The sequence below is a fragment of the Haliotis cracherodii genome, unplaced genomic scaffold (genome assembly GCF_022045235.1).
Source record: "Haliotis cracherodii isolate W230 unplaced genomic scaffold, xgHalCrac1.p SCAF_8, whole genome shotgun sequence".
Taxonomy (NCBI): Eukaryota; Metazoa; Mollusca; class Gastropoda; order Lepetellida; family Haliotidae; genus Haliotis; species Haliotis cracherodii.
In genome coordinates, this window is record NW_027266341.1 from 10,210,446 (window position 1) to 10,234,937 (window position 24,492).

The 24,492-nt window shown below is 40.0% G+C and overlaps 1 protein-coding gene across 1 annotated transcript; it reads right to left on the reverse strand.

Moving 5' to 3' along the window:
- Window positions 1-355: 355 nt before the first annotated feature.
- LOC139450762 (uncharacterized) lies at window positions 356-24,455 on the reverse strand. The gene is made up of 8 exons (XM_071232590.1): window positions 24,403-24,455; window positions 23,562-23,598; window positions 7,173-8,375; window positions 6,564-6,758; window positions 5,779-6,042; window positions 4,689-4,880; window positions 2,161-2,397; window positions 356-1,428 (listed from the first exon to the last, which is right to left on the reverse strand). Exons 1-8 carry the CDS (start codon window positions 24,424-24,426, stop codon window positions 356-358), a joined length of 3,225 nt encoding a protein of 1,074 aa, XP_071088691.1. The 5' UTR covers window positions 24,427-24,455.
- Window positions 24,456-24,492: the final 37 nt, after the last annotated feature.

Here is a 24,492-nt window from a genome sequence, read left to right on the forward strand (position 1 = left end):
TATATTCAAAACGGCAACGCTAGAGAATATTCGGTATTGATTATCCACCGAAACAGACTCCACTGGGAACAAAAGGTAAAACATTGTATTAATTGTTTCTACTGTGAAATAAATCTCTATCCATTGTACAATTCACCTTTGAGATGTATACATTGTTTCAGTTAAATGTCATATAGTATCATATTTTCACTTGCAATGTATTAACTATTACTATTATATCAAACTTTAATTCATCCGTTTTCAGTGCTACTTGAGTAATTCCAAATCCTAATACGATGTAAGTCAATAATAATAAAATATATATTATACTTAACAAACACGCAACCTGAACGAGTACATACCAAAAATGGCATCTCTACTCTTGAAGCTTTTGTCTTTCATATGGTCTGTTTTTAAAGAAAGTGAGAACATCGGAAGAAAGTATGAGCAGAACTGTGAAAACAATCAACGCCAACCCAGAAGCACCGATGCTGGTGGAAGAGGTTCGATCATCGGTAGCACTGGTGTATTTTATGATGGTCTTCGTCAAGTTTCTTTTGTCAAGAAGCAGGTTTTCCCTAATCGCCTTCTTTTTTGCGTCGACTGAATGAGTCAAGAGGTCATCAAGTCGGTTCCCCGGAATACAGGAACACCTGCAAATCTGATAGACAACTCGCTCAGGGTTTGAATCTGGGATGAGGGTTGTGGTGTATGTAAGGCTTTCTGTAAATGCTGATGGTTCATCAGTGTAAGAGGACGAATGGTGTACGCTTTGAGTTTCCATGCTTTCAGTCACACCTGTCTCAGAACCATTAACCGATGAAATATCTGCTTGCATTTCTTGAGAAGTATTTGAGATTATGCTGCTCGACTCAGGGTCAGTCTCCAATCTTGACATTGGTGAATCTAATGTGGAGGAATCTGAACTCAAATTGGATCCTGAGCTTTCATTGAGTCCCAAATTGTCTTGGGACGCTGTACTCTTATGGGATACAGAAGTTTCGTGGGACTCTAGGAAAGAGAATGTGGTTGATGGCATGATGTCTTTTCCACTAGCGTAAAAGGATGACTCCATAAATGTTTCGGAAACTTCAGAACTGTTCCTGCTGGGAATGACGTCTAAGTTGGTGGTTGATGACATATCGTTTGAAGGTGTTAATGACACTGTGTCACCATACGATGCCCCTGTAGTCTGACTGGTGACGAGGGTATCGGTTGAAAATGTTGACGATAGAGTGTCAGCAAAAGACAACCCCACTGATGAAATCAAGTCAATCTCGGATGTCGATGACCCTCCTGTCTCAGTTGAGACAACATTACTGTCGCCTGAGTGCGGGGGAAGAGTAGTTTGGAGGGATGGAGACGATTCGGAGACAAGTACCGACGAAGATGATGACTGCAGCAGTGATGTCGTCAACAGCATCGAAGATGAAAATAATGATGACAATTCTGAAGAGAATTATGAAATTCATTATGTTGGGAACATCAATTTGATTTCTATATGGGGGTGGGGTGGAGGATGTAAGATAACTTTTAAATGAATTGTGTCTTCAGAAATATGCTCCAAATAAATAGTTTGTTGGCAGTGGTCTACATAATATTAGTTTCTTTGAATTAACATTTTTTGTTTTTGTGTGTTAATGGTGGAAATTAATAGATTATTTTATGGTGCTCCGTAAATAAATAGTATGTTGGATATAGTTGGGGGAGTAAAATAGATTGTTCTAAACAAAACTTCCACCCCGATACAAATCAAATGGCTGCTTTTTGAATGCTATCTTAAATATATTTCAGAACAAAAGTGATGACACTCGGCGTTCTCGAAGAACAACATACATGACATTAATACACATAAATTACATGACTATCAAGAAGACATACCTGATGGGACATGAATATTTTTTTGGCTCATACAAAATAAAATGGTATCTGAAAGTGTGCTGTTTTATGCAACATTCAGCACTATTCCAGCTATATGACGAGTCTTGATCGGACAATCCAGGTATTATGATATAATGACCACGATTCATGCGATCGGTAGCGAACAAGTAACCGAGCCTGACTACGTAAAGACGCCAATTATGACAACACAGGTTACTGGGGACCTGTTCTAAGCCGGTACCCCCATTAAGGCATCTAGTAATTCGATTGCCATGGAGACAAAGATCTGTATAATGTTACCTTCGCAAATGCCATCATCATCTGTAGTTGACAGAGATCTTTCACATATAAACGGCATGACTTCACCACATTGGACGTCGTGCCAGAAACCGCTGGGGAAGGTCAGCACACAATGACCGTCGTTGTCCTGGGGTTGACCAGCATCCCAATTGGTATAGGTCAGCGGGGAGCAGTTCGTCCACACCCACTGCCCAGTGGTCAAGTTAGGCCAGAAGCTGCCTATGAAGTATTTTGGTGCTGGAACATGATGGTCGTTTATGTAACTATTCATATTAAAAAGTCTTAGATTTCTGGACAATATTACATATGATGTTTACTTTAAAATATACACAAAGTAAAAAGTTAAGCACACCCCTATTTCTGAACAATGACAAATGGCAAAAATCATGGCATGGGATGACTGACCACAGGAGCTGAGCGATCCCATTGTCCCCGGATAGAACAAACATTTAACAACAAATAAAGAAGATATTGGTGAGTTGTGATTGAAATTTACTGACAAAAACATCCTGGTAACACAGGTACTGTTTTTTACCTTAGACAATACCTAAAAAAGTATGGAGCTGCAGGATTAAGTAAACGAGTAACGTTTGATGTTTCCACATGCCCGGATGACGCATACCACCATACGTCACATGCCTCCAGTCAGACGTTGGATCTGTTGATGGGTCAACAACAACCACTCCTTATGCAATGCTGCTTCCAAATGGCGTAAGGGAGGATCACGTGCCTGTATGCGCCGCCCCAGAATATCCCAAACATGTTCAAGGGGGTCAAATCTGGGCTCATTGCTGGCCAGGGTAGAATCGTTATTGCATTGGCCCTCATGTAATCCACGACTGCATGCGAACGATGAGGCCTGGCATTGTCATCCATGTACTGAGGTCGAGGAGCAGGAGGATGGTTGTCAAAATGAGGAACAACGACTGGCTTCAAAACGTCCCGGATGTACTGAGCCCTTTATGGTGACCAAATCCAACCTGCAATCATGAGAGATACACCCCTAAACCATTACCGAGCCCCCGCCGTATGCATGAGTCGGTCAAATGTTTCTGGGGGTATAGGCCGTCTTCAGGTGCCTCCAAACTCTCGTTCTTTCATCTGTGACGTGAAGCAGAAAGCGACTTTCGTCTGACCAATGGATCCGTCTCCAAGTTCTCAGATTCCAGTTCTGTCGCGCAATACACCATGCTAAACGAGCAACTTTGTGAGGATCTCTCAACAAGGGATGCTTTATGACTCGTCTCGCCCTCAGGCCTGCTGCTTTCAGTCGGTTCCTAACGGTTCTGGTGCTGAAACGACGATTGGGCAACCACAGCTGTTTCAGACGAGTACTTGTTAAAAGGGTTCTCGGCGTATGAGACGAAGAAGGTCCCGTCTTCGTGATGTGTCATCACAGGAGGTCTTTCGGATCTGGGACGGCCCTGTAAATCACCGGTCTGAGCATGTTTCTCGACTAAACGGCTTACGACAATGTGATGATACCCCAAATTCCGACCATTCCTGCGTTATGCAGGCCGATTATTTGCCATCTTGTGGCGTTTGATAATCGCCTTCGTGTCATGGTGACACAATGCCATGGAATTACTGTTTAAAACCGAGCTTAAGAAAGCAATTTTAACGTTTAGATATACTGTTTTTAGAGATACTCGAGGGTAGCATGCTGCACGGACATACAATGTATGACACGTGAGCTTTCGTTACGCATGACTGATCACATCATCTTGAGGAAACATAATTCTTCCCGTAATATCTTTCATGAATGTTACAAATATTGATACCAAATAATAATGAAATATATTAGAGTGTGCTTAATTTTTATCTTTGTGTATATTTGATACAGAAATAAGCCCGATGATATTGTATGGATCAGAAATATGGGGCCTAGAACAGTTGGATGTTAATGAAAAAATACATTTATATGCGTGTAAAAAGTTCTTGGGTGTAAAATCTAGCACAGAAAACTCAAGGGTATATGGTGAATGCGGAAGGTTCCCCATGCATATCAATAGTTTTTTAAAGTTTATTAAATACTGGGTCAAGTTAATCAATTGAAGATGATTATCATTTTTTATGTGTATCACCTGCGTATTATGATTTAAGAGCAAAATATCTAAATAGCAAGTTCTACCACAACCCAAACGGTAACAAATTTTGTAAGTTAATGACTTGTGATAAATGTACAGAAGCTATGAGAAAATATTCAGTGTCCATGTATCATGCTATGAAACTAAGAAAATGTGTGAATTTGTAACACGCCCCAGACAATGTACTATATAGCGTGGTCTCATCATTACCATGAGTAAAGATTGATTGACAAGTATCAATCAACCAAGCCAGTGAGCCTGACCACCCGATCCCGTTAGTCTCCTTTTACGGAAAGCACGTGTTGCTGAATACTTCTTCTACCCCGGATCTTCACGGATCGCTCGTTACATGATTATACTAAATACTGAGTAATAACTTTGTTTGTTGCGACCTGAATTTTCTTGATGGTAATATACTGGACCATGACATATTGAACTCACAAATATGTCGATATACTCTGTGCAGATAGAGTTGTTTCGAGTCACTGTCCACCGTGACGAGGCGGTCTCCATCAGCATGACACGCAGCAGCAGCGTTGATCCACGTCTTGGGCCGAGGGTGAAGCTTGACGCAGAGCTCGGCCTCGTATATGTAGGTGTAACCGTCAGCCGTGGGGCATCCAGGGTGGGAGTCTAGTAACATAGGTATTTACATATAGTGGGTTGGTTGGTTTGTTGTTTAACACCGCACTCAGCAATATTCCATGTATATGGCGGCGGTCTGGAAATAATCGAGTCTGGACCAGACAATCCAGTGATTGATATCATGAGCATCGATCCACGCAATTGGGATCGATGACATGCATCAACCAAGTTAGCGAGCCTGACCACCCGATCCCTTTAGTCGCCTTTTACGACAAGCATAGTCGCCTTTTACGGCAAGCATGGGTTGCTGAAGACCTATTCTACTCCGGAATCTTCACGGGTCTATTTACATATAGACTTGCATATATTACGTATAGACTTGCATATATTACATATAGACTTACATGTACTACATGGACTTTCATAGTGTGCATACCTGGAAGTGGCAGTTGTATATTTGAGCATGACAGAAGGGACTATCTGTGAGCGAGTTAACATTTATCTTCGCATCGGCCCCACTTCAGGTGAGAATCATAACGTCCTATGTCATAATTTTGAATTGACATTCAACGAGCAAAAATACATTTAATTGTTTGTGTGTTCTTTTATGCACTCTGCAATATTCATGTACATGACGGATTTGGACCAGACAAACAAGTGATCTATGTTATGGGAACGTGCCACACCGTTGTTATACGATCACACGCCATCGTCCGCGTCAACCATTCTGACCTAGCCTGTCTCCTCTTGCAAGCCTGGGTTGCTGCATGTCATCGTATCCCAATTGCGTGGATCAATGCTCATGATGTAAATCGCTGGATTGTCTGGTCCAGACTCGATTATTTACAGACCGCCGTCATATAGCTGGAATAATGCTGAGTGCGGCGTTAAACAACAAACAAACAAACACCACATGGGTAATATTATGCAAATATTGTGTACGTACACTGGCATTCTCCCGAAAAAAGTTGGACATCTTGTGTCTGTGCTAGCACCATCTCACAGACATAGCCGGATGTAACGTCACAAAGGACGCTCTCCCACCCAACTTTCGTGTTCTTTGTGGTCAAACGGACACACGAACTGAAGTTATGTGGTTGCTGCGGCAGCCAGTCCTGAGCATTACCAAGAGATCCCCCGTCGATCCACTTGTACGCGTTAATGTCAAACAGCACCGAGAACGCGTGCAGCCCAATTGAAAACGAGTGTTCTGTTGAGAAATAGTGTCATGTTTAATATCTATATTTTGTCCATATTTTTCAGACATCGAATATAGTTCACAATAGTGTGTTTTGGAAATTAGGGCGAAGTTTGTGGTTTGAGTTTAGCAACAATTCGACATACCCAATATCGGGTGATAAGTGCTCGAAATGTTTAACCTTTTGACAATTATAGTTCACAAGTTCATATAAAATGCATATTTTGATGCCAATAGCAACTAGCCAATTTGGATGCTACGTCATGGTGAGTTTTGATGTATGCGTTTTGAACGTGATCAAGGCATAATTAGCGGAGCTATTAGGTTAAAATAATGTGCAGGAAATCCTTGAACCACAAGGCATCGTGATGCTTTAAAAGTCTGTAGGGTTTAATTCGGCGGAACCTGGATTTTGATTTTTAAAAACGTTCTCTGATTGGAAACTCACAAAGAAAATATTGTTTCCTCTACACCTGCAAAAGCTGGATCAAATACTAACACAAAACGTGACTGAATCTCATTATGATACACACCGCTAAGCTTGTCATTCAGGGATTGTTTGATGCTGTCGACCTTAGCCTGTGTGTCAAGAGCAACGAGTCGTAGCCTCTGATCCCAACATAAGGTACGGGCCTCCATCCACGTGGCCGGTTTGGTGAATGCCTTAATACAGAGCCCTGAGGTGTTGAGGTACGTGAATCCAGATCCCCTGGGACAAAATGGAGAATCTGAAAAACAGACACATCTGAAGTACACGCCATAAAATTGATAATAGCTGTCGAGTATTATGTCAGATTTGACTCTTTTGTACAGAATATGTTCTCTTGTATTTGTAATAATGTTGTTGTTTTTCAAAATGCCTGAGTCTTTACCTTATTCCATTGATGTATTGTTATTGTACGTTCATTTTTATAAAGCCGTTAGGGGCTGTCGAGTAGCCTAGTGGTTAAAGCGATCGCTCGTCACGCCGAAGACCCGGGTTCAATTCCCGTCATGGGTACAATGTGTGAAGCCCATTTCTCGCGTCCCCTGCCATGATATTGCTGGAATGTTGCTAAAAGGGCGTAAAACCGTACTCACTCACTCACCCACTACTTAAGCCGTAAAGTTATGCATGTGTATAGCTCAGATCGAAAACTCACCAAAGGACCACCCCATCGTCAGCCCAAATCCTTTGCTCCCGGTAGTAGCCAGCTGCATCACTCCAACAGAGAAGTTCTTAGGCATGACCAGCATGGTCTGTTGACTATCCACTAAGTAGGATATAACATGGTTACAACATTCAGAATATTCAAAGAAAGAACTTGCAGTTCCTCCAATCTCGATGTCAGTGTCATTTTCAAAGAAAAACATCACCTGACTAATAAGTCCATCACCAGCAACAGAAAATATATCAATTTTGTCGTGATTCTGAAAACGTTCAACAGGAGGTACGGCGGCCATGACCAGCTCCCCTTGAAAGCCATCCACACTGTGAGAGCTGCCATTTGCTCGCTTCCCTAACAACACTACCTGGATTGGACGTGTGCCTTTAAGACAGTGCACATCTTCGTCGTCCGTGACCACATCCACGTAATCACCAGCTCCCATATAACAATATAGACCACCCTCAGCATATATCGCCGTATCATTTTCTGATGCGACAATTCTCAAAACCGCAGTATCACCTGAAATGGTTGGAAGAACAAAGTTGCTCCCAAAGAAAGCTTTAGGTAGTAACATTCCTTCTACAAATTTCCCCCCATACGGATCTTCCGGAAAGGTTGTACCGGAGAGGACAGATATTGGCTTTGGGCTTTTAATGTACGTTCCTGTCAAATCTTGAGAACAGTATATACTCCACATTTGCATGGGCAAGATTTTCACACGTATTGGTACGTAAGGAGTTATGAAGAGTGACCCACAGTTTAGTTCCGTTCTGAAAATAATCTCGACGTTTGCTTCTTCATACCCTATGATAGAAAAGTAGGAGTATCCACCATCTGATGGAGAGTGGGACACAACGTAGAATATGTTTGACCAGTGGGACAGTTTTGGAACTGCAAAATAAGCCCCCGAAACTCCACGAATGACATAAACATATACTTCAGCAGTGCTCAAAACTCGGACACTATTGTTATGAGGTGTTTCTGATCCATTGTATTCAACATTTGTCGGTAGGTGGATTGTGAGATTTTCTGAAAGCCCAATGGTATAATTGTTAATTTCCCCGGACCCGACCAGTTCAATTGTAAGGTTGGTGTATTTCGGCCCTCGTACATGCAGTCGAACTGAGCCACTTTGGGACGCATTAGGCCAGAGCGGAAATCCAAGTAGAAACTCTCGTCCACGCTGATCCATATATTCTGTGAAAGAGAAATGCATTTGATGTTTGTTTGTGATAATCAATCTAATAATATATTCTGCAATAAGATTTAAGAGGATTAGTATTTCAATTCATTAATATGTTGAACAAGCGTATAGCCGACGTCATCTATATCCCCAAGCCAATGTTAACACGCTATGGTCCCAAACCAGGTAACTGACCCAACGTTTCGCTTAGCCCATGTAAAAAAACCTGCAATGGAAATTCTTAAATAAATATTTCTAAAACTCCTTAATATCAAATGGCACCAGTTTCAGTTTTGTAAGAATGTATTTAATGGTTTTGGAGTGTCCGGAAACGAACACCATCTTATGGAACCTAAGTCCAACTTGTTGCCATGGAAACGTAAAAAATAAAAAATTCTAAAATTCCTAAATAGCAGACAATCCAGTGATGACATCAGGTGCATCGATCCACGCATTTGGGATCGAAGACATGCATCAACCAAGTCAGCGAGCCTGACCACCCGATCCCATTAGTCGCCTTTTACGGCAAGCATGGGTTGCTGAAGACCTCTTCTACCCCGGAATCTTCACGGGTCTGTTGATATTGTAGTTGATTAGTGTCCGATTGTCTAAGTTTAGATAATGTAAGATCCACCCGTGGCTTTACCAATTGCCAAGGGGGTGAAGAAAGCAGGCGGAAAGGAGATATATTTTTCAGTTTAATACCAGCAGCAGAATTTATTCCAAGAGGCGGAATAAAAGAGGACTTATTATTATACAGATCCTCATAAAGAAGATTAAACACACAGTTGTGCGCGGGGTTAGATGGATTAGCTTACAGGGATAAATCTACCCCCACGTCCCGCGTCTCGGACGCATTAAATTCTGACAGGACCCATATCTTATTATACGTGCGTCCTCCAGGACGCAAGGTTTTCATGAAACACTAATGCTCTTTTTATGTGGAAAATTAATATCAACGTTTTTAACGAAGGTTTCTTTTGTCTAAATGCGTGCATGAACGAGATTTTGGTCAATCGATTTTCCATGGAAAGTCCCGGTCTAAAAATAACTGTGCGACGTTTTTCTTTAAAACGCGATAGCTAATTGGTTGTCAATAAGCAAGTGACCAATCGTAAGCAAGCTGGTATATGACTTCGGTTTCTGTTGTTGATAATTTCTCTAGCAGTCGACATGCCGCCGAGAAAGGTAGCAAAGCTGTCACATTTATTTCTCAAAAAACTTTGTCATCGATGTTTGGTCAGAATGATACAATTGAGACAAGTGAAACTGAGCAGGCGAGTCTCAGTCAGCCAATGAACCTATCAGAAAACAGAAAGTAAGAACATTCCAGTCAAATTGACTCAAACCGCACACCGCTCGTGGTTGATATACGATAAGGAAAGCAACTTCATGTATTGCAAGCTTTGCACCGAAAATGGTAAAACAAATGGCATGACACGTAACGCTAAGTGCAGAAATTTCCAAAATAGTACCTTAACCAGGCATATAAATGATAATGATCATAAATTGTCAATTCAGACTCCGAAACTTCGTGAAGATTTGCAGGTAGCACATGCACGTATGACAGCAAAACAAGATAAAGCAGCTGTCGCCTTGTTGAAATCTGTACACTGGTTAGCTTGTGTAAACGTCCCCCTGACAAAATCTCAAAGTTTTATTGACTTTTTACATGAATTTGAAACGGAAGATATTGAAGTTCTCAAGGAGGGTAAAGTCAACTATGATTCGAAATATTATTTTTATTTGGGACTCATTAAAGTTTCAAAGAGACTCATATATTTCAGATTGGACTCATAAATAGTCAGTTCAGTGAGTCCCAGGACTCAGGTAGTTAAATTTGTAGATTTATCACTGATTTTGTGATATACTGCAAAGATAATTTAGTTCGGCGTAGTTTAAGTGGCGGCTCATCGGCCTCAACGTACAGACTGTCAATGGGAAAGGTTCTGAAAGATCCAAGACAAAGTCTTAGACCCTGGTGATGTATGTGATCGAGTAATTTACTTTCACAGGCTCCACCATAGATGATGGAGCCATAATCGAGCTTAGAACGGACAAGTGATCTATATAAGTGGAGGAGGGTCGTTTGATCACCCCCACCCATTGGAATTAGAAACAACCTTTAATAAATCTAGTGCTATCAGACATTTAGCCATCAAATATTTAATATGCGGTAAGAAAGTAAGGCGATGATCAAAAATCATTCCTAAAAGTTTAGTGTCTGTGACAAATTACATTGGAGTTCCAGATAGATGTAAATCCGGGTCCCTATGTGGTTTATATTTTCGACAGAAATGACTACAATTATTTTTAGATTTAGAAAACTTAAGGCCGTTCTGCTCTGCCCAAACATTGATTCTATTCAGACAAAGTTGCAATTGTCTCTCGATCGTGTACATATTTTCACCTCGACATGATACATTAAAAACAAAGACACGTCAACAGAGTCATTTAAAACCTTAGATAAACTATTAATTTTTATGCTAAACAACGTTACCGATAATATGCTACCTTGTGGGACACCTTCATCTTGATCGTAAAAATCAGACATGGTGGATCCCACACGAACCTGGACATTTCTATCTGTTAAAAACTGATCTACAAAATGGGGCAAACGCACTCTCAAACCCATGTCATAAAGATCTTTTAAAATTCCATGTTTCCAGGTGGTATCATACGCTTTTTCTAAATCGAAAAATATTGATACCGTATGTTGTTTATTAATTAATGCATTTTTCACAAATGTTTCCAGTCTAACCAAATGGTCAACTGTACTTCTATTTTTTCTAAAACCACACTGAATATTTGTAAAAAGGTTATTAGTTTCTAAATACCATATAAGTCGGTTATTTACAATTCTTTCCATGGTCTTGCATACACAGCTAGTGAGCGATATCGGCCTATAATTCGAAGGATCAGTATGATGACGGCCAGGTTTTGGTATTGGAATAACAACGGCATTTCGCCATGATGAAGGGAAATTTCCCGTTGTCCAGATATGATAAAAAATATGTTATAATGTTTCTAAGCATGACTAGGGTTAATGTTTGAGTAACTTATAATGAATATTATCAGCACCCATGAGCTTGCCCAAGGGCGGTATGCAGACCTATGATCCCTGTCCTGCCATACATCACTGGCTAAGAAAAAGGAGAAGAAAGGGTAGACTATTCAGTGACTACAAAGCCAGAGTAGCTAAAGTACCAAAACTCAGTGGTGCCAAGAATACTTAGTGCAGACTTTAAGTGTGGCTAACCTAGCTATTTCAAGTAAATCAGTCTGACTCTGACGTTGTTAAAATACCTTATCCTAAAGTTGGCAGTGGTTTTGTAACGATCGCATCTATGAGTTATGCAATTAAAGAATTTATTCAGAAAAAATGTTTTTGTTTTAACAGGAAATGTCACAGATCTCAATCTCTTGAGAATAGATACAACATTTTTTTACTAATATCTCCGAAATACCTGCTTTATTATATCATCATGTATTAATTGAGGGTCTCCCTCTACGAGTCTCCCTACACATTCTGACTTAATGGTTAATTACCTGTCTGATTACCTATCTTATTACCGTGACTACTGGTCTCTCAAATACATGTATTTTGAAATATATTAGTGATTTACAGTCGGTAAAACCTAAATTACACAAAAGACAAAGAAAACATAAATGGTAATGTATTTTGTATGTTTACTTGTTGCATGAAAATCTGAATATTATTAACATTTGGGCCAATAAACACTGATTATACTGCACAGTAGATCTTTGGTAAAAGCACAGACTTTTAATAGTAACAGCACAGACACATTTCAGTGACAGCAAAGACATTCTAGGATGGTTTTTATCATGTTGACACAAATAATTAAGAAATGTAACATATATGGCCACTTTAGAGGAAAGTGATGTTACATGATCAGACCCGTGAAGATTCCGGGGTAGAATAGGTCTTCAGCAACCCATGCTTGCCGTAAAATATGACTATGCTTGTCGTAAAAGGCGACTAACGGGATCGGGTGGTCAGGCTCGCTGACTTGGTTGATGCATGTCATCGATCCCAATTGCATTGATCGATGCTCATGATATTAATCACTGGATTGTCTGGTCCAGACTCGATTATTTACAGACCGCCGTCATAGAGCTGGAATATTGCTGAGTGCGGCGTTAAACAACCAACCAACCAACCAACATGATCACTTCGAACACAGAGTCTATGAGAGGGGGAAAAAGAGAAGCGGAGGTGTGTGCTGACAGAATGAAGAGACTGAGTGGGGGAAAGCGAGAAGCGGAGGTGTGTGCTGACAGAATGAAGAGACTGAGTGGGGGAAAGCGAGAAGTGAAGGTGTGTGCTGACAGAATGAAGAGACTGAGTGGGGGAAAGCGAGAAGTGGAGGTGTGTGCTGACAGAATGAAGAGACTGAGTTGGGGAAAGCGAGAAGTGGAGGTATGTGCCGACAGAATGAAGAGACTGAGTGGGGGAAAGCGAGAAGTGGAGGTATGTGCCGACAGAATGAAGAGACTGAGTGGGGCAAGCGAGAAGTGGAGTTGTGTGCTGACGGAATGAAGAGACTGAGTTGGGGAAAGCGAGAAGGGGAGGTGTGTGCTGACAGAATGAAGAGACTGAGTTGGGGAAAGCGAGAAGTGGAGGTATGTGCCGACAGAATGAAGAGACTGAGTGGGGGAAAGCGAGAAGTGGAGGTATGTGCCGACAGAATGAAGAGACTGAGTGGGGGAAAGCGAGAAGTGGAGTTGTGTGCTGACGGAATGAAGAGACTGAGTTGGGGAAAGCGAGAAGGGGAGGTGTGTGCTGACAGAATGAAGAGACTGAGTGGGGGAAAGCGAGAAGTGGAGTTGTGTGCTGACGGAATGAAGAGACTGAGTTGGGGAAAGCGAGAAGGGGAGGTGTGTGCCGACAGAATGAAGAGACTGAGTGGGGGAAAGTGAGAAGTGGAGGTGTGTGCTGACAGAATGAAGAGACTGAGTGTGGGAAAGACAGGAGTGTGCTGACAGAATGGAGAGTCTGATTTGGGGAAAGAGAGGAGTGGAGGTGTGTGCTGATTGATGATTGATGATGAGATTCACCAAGAAACAAGGAAATAGTACATAGCTCAGACACAGATAAGATGGAAAAACAAAAGGAAATACACCAGCCAGTTGATACAAATGAATGCCTGGTGAAATTCGTTGTTGTTATGTATGATAATGTCATTTAGCAATATTTAGCTAAATGGTGTTATTGGTCCGCCTGATATATCTACCTTAACTTATAGATCTAATCCTAATGTAATTCCAGGCATATCCAAGTAGTCTATGTACATCATGTATTCCCTTTCGTCCACATGGACACATACATGTAGGCGCACACTCATCTGTTCATACACAAGCATATTCAAGTTTACATAATCACACTCAGTTACAATCATAATTACACATTCGATGACTCCGTAATAATAATCACCCTTTATTTTATTATACGCAACAACCACAACTACAACACGTGGCCTTGTTGCCAAACAAATTCTTCTCCTTGTTATCGTCTTTCTTTGTTTCTCAAGTGACGTCATACTTATGACGTCATATATATTACGTCATTTCAAAAACACTCACTTCGCCATCTTGTAACCGCGACATAAACGAGTACACCTACGTAAACATTACATAAAACGAGTACAATGCCACCAAAAAGAAAAGCGTCGCTTGCGCACAAGTTGGTAAGACAGCAACCCTCAGCCAAGAGGACCACAACGGCAACAGCAGCGACAGCGACAACGGCAGCTTCATCGAGCAACAACTCGAAGCTAGGTCAACTCAATACGGGTATGTTGTCGCTAGGAGCAGGTGCAGATACAACAGTAAACATTAATCCGGATTTACTTGTAGCCTCAGACAGGCTGATTGGCTTGGTTAAAGAAGAAATGAGATGTAAGCTGAAAAGTAGGTCCTTTACGCTGAACTCCAAGACTTCTAATAAACGACGGAGGAGCAAGAAGATTAACTGACGACTTTTTGGAACGAGATGTGTGAAGCCGAAAAGAAAAGGTGTAAATGCAGGACTAAGTCGGATAAACAGTTTCTGAAACACTGCTTTGTGACTTTACGTAAGAAGTTTGATAAAAGAGTACAACAGGCTAAACGTGCATATGTGAAAGAGATCGTGAACAGTCTAGATGAATTATGTACGGCTCTTGATAGTGAGTTCTGGAGACAGATAGGACGTGTAGGTGTAGGGTCGGAGAGGCACAAGACAATACCGATGGCAGTAGTTATGGAGGGTGGGACTGTGGGTGTGGGCAAGGACATGGTGTTGGAAAGGTGGAAAAATGTCTTTAGCGGTTTGCTAAATGGAGACAGTGATACGATGTTAGCTTCTAGGAGAGACGGTGACAGCGCCAATGACCATGACTATTTGAAGTAAAGACTGCTATCCATAAGGCTCATACACGAAAAGCAACAGGTATTGGCGAAATGCCCGTCGAGGTGCTGTAGGCTGATGCTATCGCCAAAACGCTCCACTATATTTTTAATAATTGTTTTTTTCTTGAAAGATTCCTCAAATATGGTCGAAAGGCATCGTTAGTCCCATTCCAAAGTGTTCAACCCTGGACCCTAGAGAAACCCTCTCATACAGGGGTATCAGACTGACTACATCCCTTTATAAACTGTATTGTAGTATCCTTAACAGAAGACTACAACGGTGGACAGAAGCTAACGACGTACTCCATGTTTCACAGAACGGATTCTGGCTAAAAAGATCTACTATCGATCACGTCCAAACGCTAACAGCATATATAGAAAACAGAAAAGTAAAAAAAGAAACCAACATTTGTTGCATTCATAGATTTTAAGAAAGCTGACGACTATGTTAATAGAAACATATTATGGGATAAACTTTCTCATCATGGTACTGGAGGCAAACTGTTACCTGCCTTGCAATCATTATACAAGGGTGTTAAAATGCAGTGTTCGAGTGAATGGTTTCTTTACTTCCTGGTTCACGGTAAACCGTGGCTTGAAACAGGGGTGTTTGTTATCTCCCTTGCTTTTTAACTTGTTCATAAATGATTTATTATATACTCTCAACAGTCTTAATATTGGTGTAACTGTAGACAATTTTAATATTGCAGCATTAGCATATGCGGATGATTTAGCATTGCTAGCTGAGAATGAAGCTGATCTCAGTCTACTGTTAGATGTTTTACATACTTGGTGTTGCACAAATAAGATAGAGATAAGGAAAAGTCTAAAATTGTCCATTTTAGAAACCCGTCTGTCATACAGACGAAGCATGTTTTTAATGTCGGAAATATGATTTTAGACTTTGCTGCTAAGTATAATTATCATCTTGGTCTACTGTTCACAGACCACTTAGATTTTACTGCAATGGCACGTGCAGCAGCAAAGTCTGCTATTAGTGCTTTGGGCCTGTTGATATCCAAAGTTAAGACAATAGGCGGTATGCATTTCTAAACCTATTCCAAATTGTACGATAGTATGGTGTGGTCTGTTCTTGACTACGGGGCGGCTATCTGGGGTAATTATGAGGTGTCAGCAATAAATGTTGTACACCATAGAGCCATTAGATTTTATTTGGCACTCAGCAAATACGCCCCTAACGTCACTATAAATGGGGACATGGGATGGATACTGCCTGTTGTCAGACAGTGGAAAAGTGTAGCAAGACAATGGTGTCGCCTTAAGAATATGTCTAGTAGGTTAAACAAACACGTGTTTAACTGGGCTGATAGATACGCTGTAAATGGTTGTAAAAATGGAATGTTAGGGTAGGAAAGAAGTTTACTAATATGGATTTAGGACATCTATTAAACGCTACATGTTTTATTGATAAATTTTCTGTTAGTACACAGGTGGAACAATGGTGTATGAATGAATATATTACCCGTTGGAGTGATATGTTAAGAAAGAAAGAGGGGCCAAGTTTAGATGTGGCGTGGCTCCTATTCGAGTGGAAACCGGTCGGTACGAAGGTTTACCCGTCAAATAAGATGCCCAGAAACTATAGATCGGCACTAGCCAAGTTTAGATGTGGCGTGGCTCCTATTCGATTGGAAACCGGTCGGTACGAAGGTGTACCCGTCAACAATAGAAAATGTTTTCACTGTAATGACAGCGTAGAAGACGAGGTCCATGTTTTGTTTCACTGCGTAACGATATCAGGGCAACTCTTTTTAATGGATGTATTGCTAAATATTATAATGTTTTAGATATACCTGATATCGACAAACTTTAATTTTCAGTGACTCCAGTGTGTGTTTTATACTTGCCAAAGTTTACTTTTTAATTCTTAATCGTAGAAAACATCTTTTATATGGATAACTTTTTACTATATCATCTTTATATCATTTATGTATAAATTCTGTGATAATTTGTCTCTCATAATTCTATTGAATGGTTCTGTACATTTTATCTATGTCAAGTTGTACAAAGTTGATTTATGTATGTACAGAAGTGAGACGTTAATAAACTATTGTCTGTATCAAGCTTACCATCGGTTCAATCAACCGGTACGCACCCAACTTCAAATTCAAGACAGTCAGCAGACAGCCACGCAAGCGGCAGCAGAGGAAACAATGCAACGCCAGGTGAGAACGCTAGCAGACCTTCCAATTAAGTTTGGAAATATGTTACCCTGGCTCAAGCATTATTCTTTTTCTCACCCAAAACTTGCCTTGTTCTTAAATCTTGGTTTTTCTGCAGGTTTCAGTTTACAGTATGGGGGCCCCACAGGGCCGGGATTTGCAAAAGACCTTCGGTCCGCAATGCAGCTCCCGCATGTGGTAAGAACCAAATTCGATAAAGAAATAATGCTTGGTAGAATTTCTGGCCCCTTTAATAAACCTCCATTTCCAGACCTTATAGTCTCGCCGCTAAGTCTGGTAGAGAAGAGGGTGCCTGTACACACTGGGAGTACAACCCCGCATTCAACGCTGCCGGAGGACCACTACAGACTGATACATCACCTGTCATACCCTGAGGGTTCTCCCTGGTGAAATTGGTTGTTGTTATGTATGATAACATACCGTATCCTGGTTATGTTGATGATATAGAGCTAGATGAAGTTTTGGAGGAATGTATGCATAAAGTGTAAAAGCAGTGGAATGCAAATCAAAGACAAATGCTGGTACCATTTTGAGGACATTGTTAGCTTGGTACCAGAGCCTTCCAAAATATCACTGTCCTCTCACTATTGTGTTGGTCCTAAGATATTTTGGAAACATTTCATGGCAAAAAATAACCTGTGTTTATATGTGCACATGAATGATTTACTGAATGGTCTCATATAATGCTATTAAGTAAGGATAAGAATTTATGGATGAACAACTTCTTTATTACAATTTAAGAGTGACGGTGTTAGAACCTACACCGAAACGTCGCTCTTAATTTGTAATAAAGAAGTTGTTCATCCATCAATTCTTATCCTTACTTAGTACTCCAACTTCTAAATGCCTATCAAAGAAGTTATAATGCTATTATTTGGTAAAAGTGCAAATTTGTTATCAGACTTTGTCTGTGCTGTTACTATTGCAGTTTTGAAAGTTGACTATTCTCATTTCCTTACAGGTTTTTGCATGGAATAAGCAACAGTAACCTAAAGTGTTAATAAGGTTGTTGGTATACTTTCCGATCAAGTTCTAGTTTTGAGATGAGCAATTCAACATAATATTTGTTTATGAATTTTTGTCTGTCTGTGCTGTTACCTAACTGATTTTATTTAACTAGTGTCTCATACAAATTAAACCTAACACTTTGATATGTACATTCATTGAGTTTCCATATTTTAATTACCTTTGTTTCTGAAAGTACCAACACAGAAATAGTTATTATAGTTTTGGCAATTACAAAATATTTTGTCTTTCTGTTACCTCGTTGTCTTTCGTGGCACCAGGTTTGTTTCTGCCATCTCAAAAGTTATTATTGTTTTAACTCTGCTGACAAATAAATATATAATTAATAAAATGAGTTAAATAACTATTATTACCTTATAGAATACTGTAAGCAGTAGACAAGCTTACCGTATATCTTTCTGCAAATAATTCCATAGTATGCATATATTTACAGTCTAATAATTTAGTAAAGCCAATAAATAAAAATTTATAGCTGTTGGTATTTGAACTATGCCAAAATGCAACAACCATATCATATATTTTATTCATTTTATATTTATTTTGGTGACAAAAACTGAATTTTCTGCAAGGTAAAAACACAGACATTTTTTACAGAGACGCTAAAAATAATTTTCTGCAAAAAGGAAAATAAGACATATTAAATTAAGCCTGTATGCTTTACGCTTATATTCAGTAAATGTTATATTGTTTTTCTGCTCAATAAAAACATTTCAAAAATGAATTCAGATTTGTAGTTTTTTCATAGGTCAAAATGTTACATAACAAAAGTGTGCCACTAACGTGGCTATATCCCCCGCCCCTGTTGCAGAATTTATGACATAATTAAATCTAAACAAACCCTAACCTTTTTTTAACCGAGGTGGAACTTGTCATGGAAAATGTAAAAAAAAAGAAGACTTTGGAACCTAAGTCCATCTTGTTGCAATGGAAATGTAAAAAATAAATATTTCTAAAATTTCTAAAGAGCAAAAGGCATCAGTTCAGCATGTACCTGACAAACCTGCAAAGTTTGATGAAAAAATATTGAATAGTTTATGAGTGACGTATGGATGTACGGACGGACGGAGCCCGTTTCTATAATTAGAGAATGACCCATATACCAACCCAGGCAAACATAATTGCAGACTCTTTTTCGCGATTACCGTGGGCCAGGTTTCGAGCAGCACGATCAAGCGGTCGATCAGGCAGCTCAGATCACGCCAGACATTTGGCTCGTCTAACCACAAAAGTAAACAAAATGGTGTTGTCCCGACCCGTGAAGATCCGGGGTAGAATAGGTCTTCAGCCATCCATGCTTGTCTAAATAGGCCCGACTCGCTGACTTGATTGATCCAAATTGCGTGGATTGATGCTCATAATATCAATCACGGGATTGTCTGGTCAAGACACGATTATTTCCAGACCGCCGTTATATAGCTGGACTATTGCCCACTGCGGCGTTAAACAACAGACCAACCAACCAACCAACCCCATTTCATAGTGATTCCTAACACATGCTCATGACACAGTCGGAATCGTACAATCGACTCTGCTATTAGCAGAGATTACTTTTGGCTATGGGAAGGGTTTTATCGATATTTTTAATTGAATATCTTGCACATACTTCTTGCCAGGTGAGCTACATGTTAACTGGCTCATTTGATGTTTAGTTTGCAAATGTTAAACAGTATGCTCAAATAAATATTTAATCAAGTTTAGCTGAAGGGTCATCATAGCCAGGCTGTTTGCGCCAACAACAAATAAATCTTACATAAAATTGTATTGCCTTTGATATCTCGAGTGTGAATCATCAATCAGTGATCCAAGGAAAGGCAACCACCACAAACCATTGATTGCATGTGTTGTGACATTGTGGCTTCATGTCACGGAAACTCCCTTGGGAGGAAGACGCAAGGAAGCCCAACGACAACTTCGGAAATGAAAGCCGTCTTGATAAATATGGGTTTATATGATATTTATCTGTCATGGTTGAAAAGTTCAAATTTGTTCCGTCTGATCAGGGTTTTTTTAAAATTCTAGAGCGTCAAGAGCTACGGACGCGCCTAGTGACAGATGTAAACAAAAGGTTGTATCTTCCCTTAGGAGATAAACAATCCTATGTAGGACTTAATTTGGAGTTTTTTTTATCGTAGGACTTTCATATTGCCTACGTATATCTCTCATGAGGAAACACCTAAGAAACAAATGTCCTGCGGCAAATATCGTTACAACATGAACAACCTACACAAACCATTGATCGCATTGTTGTGATATGGAAAATCCTTCGGGTTCAGGGCGCCTGCATCAGCGCGGTTCAATACTAGTCATTCTAGTTGATGCATTTGACAGAATTATATATCTACTAAATCAGGATGCATGTTTCATGAGCCTCGGTGAACAAAATTACAGTTACATTTACATCTTCAGGTCAATTTCTTTAAAATGAAAGCAAATGTGAAATGCCGATTTTTGTCATTGATAACATCCATCTAAAATTATGGGGTAAGACATTGAGACAAGAAGTTGGCAAGCTCCCTGTCTTGCTGATCATGATCTGTTTCTTTATGCATATAATTCAGAAATTATGGCAAAGTCAAAACAAGGTAATTTGTCCAAGAAGTTAACTTAGGCTTCAGTTATATCAATGATCTGATATTCAATAAACATAAAAAATAGCCACTGATTTACCGTCCTGAAAATTTGGAGACAAGTGACATCGCCTCATCAGATGTTTCATTCCATTGCCTTTTTCGCTTCACATCATATCTTAATATAGTAATATCATGTTGAAGAGATTACTGCCCAAGATTGATTTTCGTGAGCTTGAACTTTCAGAAGGCAATTTCCATGTTCCTTTCTCCCAGTAAACCAATCATCTTTCTCTTGAAAATTAGCAACTTTATTTAAAACTAGGCCATCCCGGGAAAATTATAATACACGGATTTTTTAAAAACTGGGTATAACATACCCTAGTCAATAAGTTTAGCTCAGTGAAAAAGTAAGTCAGTACCAGATTAAAAACTGACACATAATTACTTCCTAGCGAAACTAGGTTGCGACCTGTAAACAGTCTAGCAAATCCTGGCGGTCGGTACATGACAGCGCCAAGGGTCGCAAGGACGCCGAAGAAATCAACCTCCCTTTGCTAGCCTGGAGAACGATAAAGTCGGGGAAGCTAACAGAATTGTGCTTCCAAAAATAAGTAAAACACGAGTAGCAAACTTATCAGTATGGGAAATGTAGATACCAAAATAACCTACCCAAATGTACCGATAACATTTACAACCATATGTGATATGGCTGAAATAATGCCGATGCGATGTTAAATTTTAACTCACTACAACCATATGTATAATTAGTAAGATATGGCAAAAATTACCAATGGCATTAATACATGAGAAATATAGAGCCGTGGAGATCCAGGTTGATAGGTCTTCGAACACCGATGCTTGTCGAAAGGCGACTAACGGGATCAGGAGCTCAGCCTGACTGACTTGATTGATGATAATAATAATCCAAATTGCGTAGATCGATGTTCATGTCAATCACTGGACTGTCTGGTCCAGGCTCGATTATTTAACAGACCACAGTCATATAGCTGGAACATTGCTGAGTGCTTCGTTGAATAACAAACACACATGAGAAGTTACTGAAAGAGTTTCAGTACATGACAACATATTAAATCAATACATGATTAATGCATACGATTAAACTGCTAGAGAATGAAATTTACATGTAACAAATGGGTCAATAATACGTAGCACTAAAGCTGGTCGATCGGAGATTAGCTACATGATCTCTCCAGGAGTGAGAAGTGATGACGACGTCAGTGATGACGACGGCATCAAAGTACACCCTCGCTTCGGGGATGTCCGCTATAACTAGTTTCTGTCTTTTCAAACCAAAGGACATCACACGGTTCCGGCACATTCCGTGAGGGGTGCCTACTGTGAGTATCCTTCTCGCGCGTTCTAAGAGGGGAATCTGGTAGGTCCCTTTAGAAGGTCCAGTTTCGATATGTAGGTCGCGTGACCGATGCAGACCGAGTCGATGCGTGGCAGAGGATGTGTCGCCTTTCACATGAGCATTCACGTACTGTCTCAAGTCGACATAGATACGGAACCGATTCCCAGGCTACTTAACAACAGCAGACCAGCAATATGTGCAGAACATAATCGATGTAAGTGAAGTGTCACTATTTTATGACCTTTAATCAATCCAATACAAAAAATATACAAATCGTTAAGAAGCTTGCATTACGTTCTATCTATAAATAATTTTGATTGTGAATACAATTGCATCAATCTAGGTTTGTTTATCTTTTGAAAAGTAAACAAATATGTCTTCAAACAAATGAAGTCGATCGATTGTCGCTGGTCTAATACGCAGACCCATACTCATTATAATATTCTTGTGTTATCTGGTCTGTCAATTTATAGATTGCCGTTATGTAACTTGAATTATTACTGAGCATCTTTTCCTTAACGACCTATAAATTTTAAATATGTATGTGAATAACTAATTGCTTGTTTTCAAATTTGGTGTTGATGCTTTTAGACGTTGAGAGATCAGTGAAATCATGGTACCGTAAATTTATTTTTTCCCCTGTAAGTATCAGCTCACTGATGAGCATGTTTTTTTATAGTTGTGCACAACCATATCCATTGATGACGTAAATCCTGTTAGGGTATCGCGCAGGAAGAAGAGGCACAGCAATTCGCCATGATTGTGTACAAGACACATCCCAATACTCGTAAATTTACACTTATATCGTTTTCTGCTTATTTGTGGGTTAACGCCGCACTCAGATAAACGAGTCTGGACCAGACAATCCAATGATTGACATCATGAGCATCGTTCCACTCAATTGGGTTGGTTTGTTGTTTAACGCAGCATTCAGCAATATTCCAGCTATACGACGGCGGTCTGTAAATAATCGAGTTTGGACCAGACAATCCAGATTGATATCATGAGCATTGATCTTTGCAATTGCGATCGATTATATGCATCAACCACGTCAGCTAGCCTGACCACCCGATCCCGTCTTTTACGACAAGCATGGGTTGCTGTAGACCTATTCTATCCCGGAATCTTCACGGGTCGGTTGCTGCTTGTAAAGAAGTACTCAACAAATCTGTGACTATTGTACCTCGGATCTTCACTCAATTGGGATACGATCATATGCATCACAACCAAGTCAGTAAGCCTGACCGCCCTATTCCGTTACTCGCCTCTTACGGCAAGCACTATGGTAGGAATAAAGGTACTTTGAATTAAGTGTTTTTACATATCCTCTCAGGGGGACAATAAGTTTTCATTACTTTAACCCCCTTTGAAGATACAAGAACGGTCTTTCCTCACCCGTTATAAGCTGACACGCCGAGATATTAAAAACAGAAATATTGCTCAATCGGCATTAAACACAACTCACTCATATAAGATATCGTTCCCGTCCCTTAAACATAATTCAGAGATCTAGAAAATGTAAACCAGACAGGTGACGGATGGAATTACGTGTTAAGATAGAGACGACAAAATCACTTCCCATGCTATGCTACACAAGTGTACTGGGATACTCACCAGCTGAGCAAGCCATGACAATCAAGAAAGTCAGTATCTGAAAATCATGGACAAACATCTATATCGGAAGGAATCAATGCGACAAGTAATTTCCTGATAATTGATATTTCTCGTGATTATTGATTTTATACAACGCTCATTCTTGCAAGAAGACGGTCGTTAATCAAAATGGGATTAGGCATATAGATGTGAAGTCGCGAACATGTTTTGATTTATTGGGATTTAGTTTGCAGTGGAGGGTACGATGAAAATAGCATAAAAAGAACCCCCAAATGACAATTTAGTGCGATATTGGTATTGATCGAGGAACCTCCTGAGTCTGATCTCTCATACTATTAGGCTTACTTTGTTTGTTGTTTAACGCCGCACTCAGCAATATTCCAGCTATATGACGACGGCGGTCTGTATAAAACAAAATTAAGTCTGGACCAGACAATCCAGTGATTTACATCATGAGCATCGATCCATGCAATTGGGATACGACGACATACATGCATCAACCAAGTCAGCGGGCCTTTTACGGCAAGCATGGGTTCCTGAAGACATATTCTAACCAGGATCTGCTCGGGTGTACAAGCTTAGTAAAACGCATTGGCATCAATATGATGAAACAAACTAAATTACGAGATATGGTAACATTTCAGCCTAACGCCGTAACTTGAATGTTTCAACAATCAGTTTCATAATTATTTAATCTATTTCTTGAACTAATTTCTTTGATATAATTAATAATCGAATGCTCGCACTTAGGGATATTTAGCAAGTGGTAAAAACAGAGATACCTGATAACAAACAAGTGTTTCTGTACGAATATCACACATTTGAAACATAAGGTACTCACGCTGATTGCGAATACCAGTGACATGATGAACGCTTATGAACGACCAGTTTCACTGTCAACTTAATGACGTTCTGTCTTCAAACACCGAGG

Coding starts and splice junctions, on each gene's coding strand:
- LOC139450762 (XM_071232590.1), bottom strand. CDS start 24,426: ATGTCACTGGTATTCGCAATCAGC. Junction 8,376..23,561: donor TGTCATGGCTTGCTCAGCTG/GTGAGTATCCCA, acceptor TCTCTTTCACAG/AATATATGGATCAGCGTGGA. Junction 6,759..7,172: donor GACGATGGGGTGGTCCTTTG/GTGAGTTTTCGA, acceptor TCTGTTTTTCAG/ATTCTCCATTTTGTCCCAGG.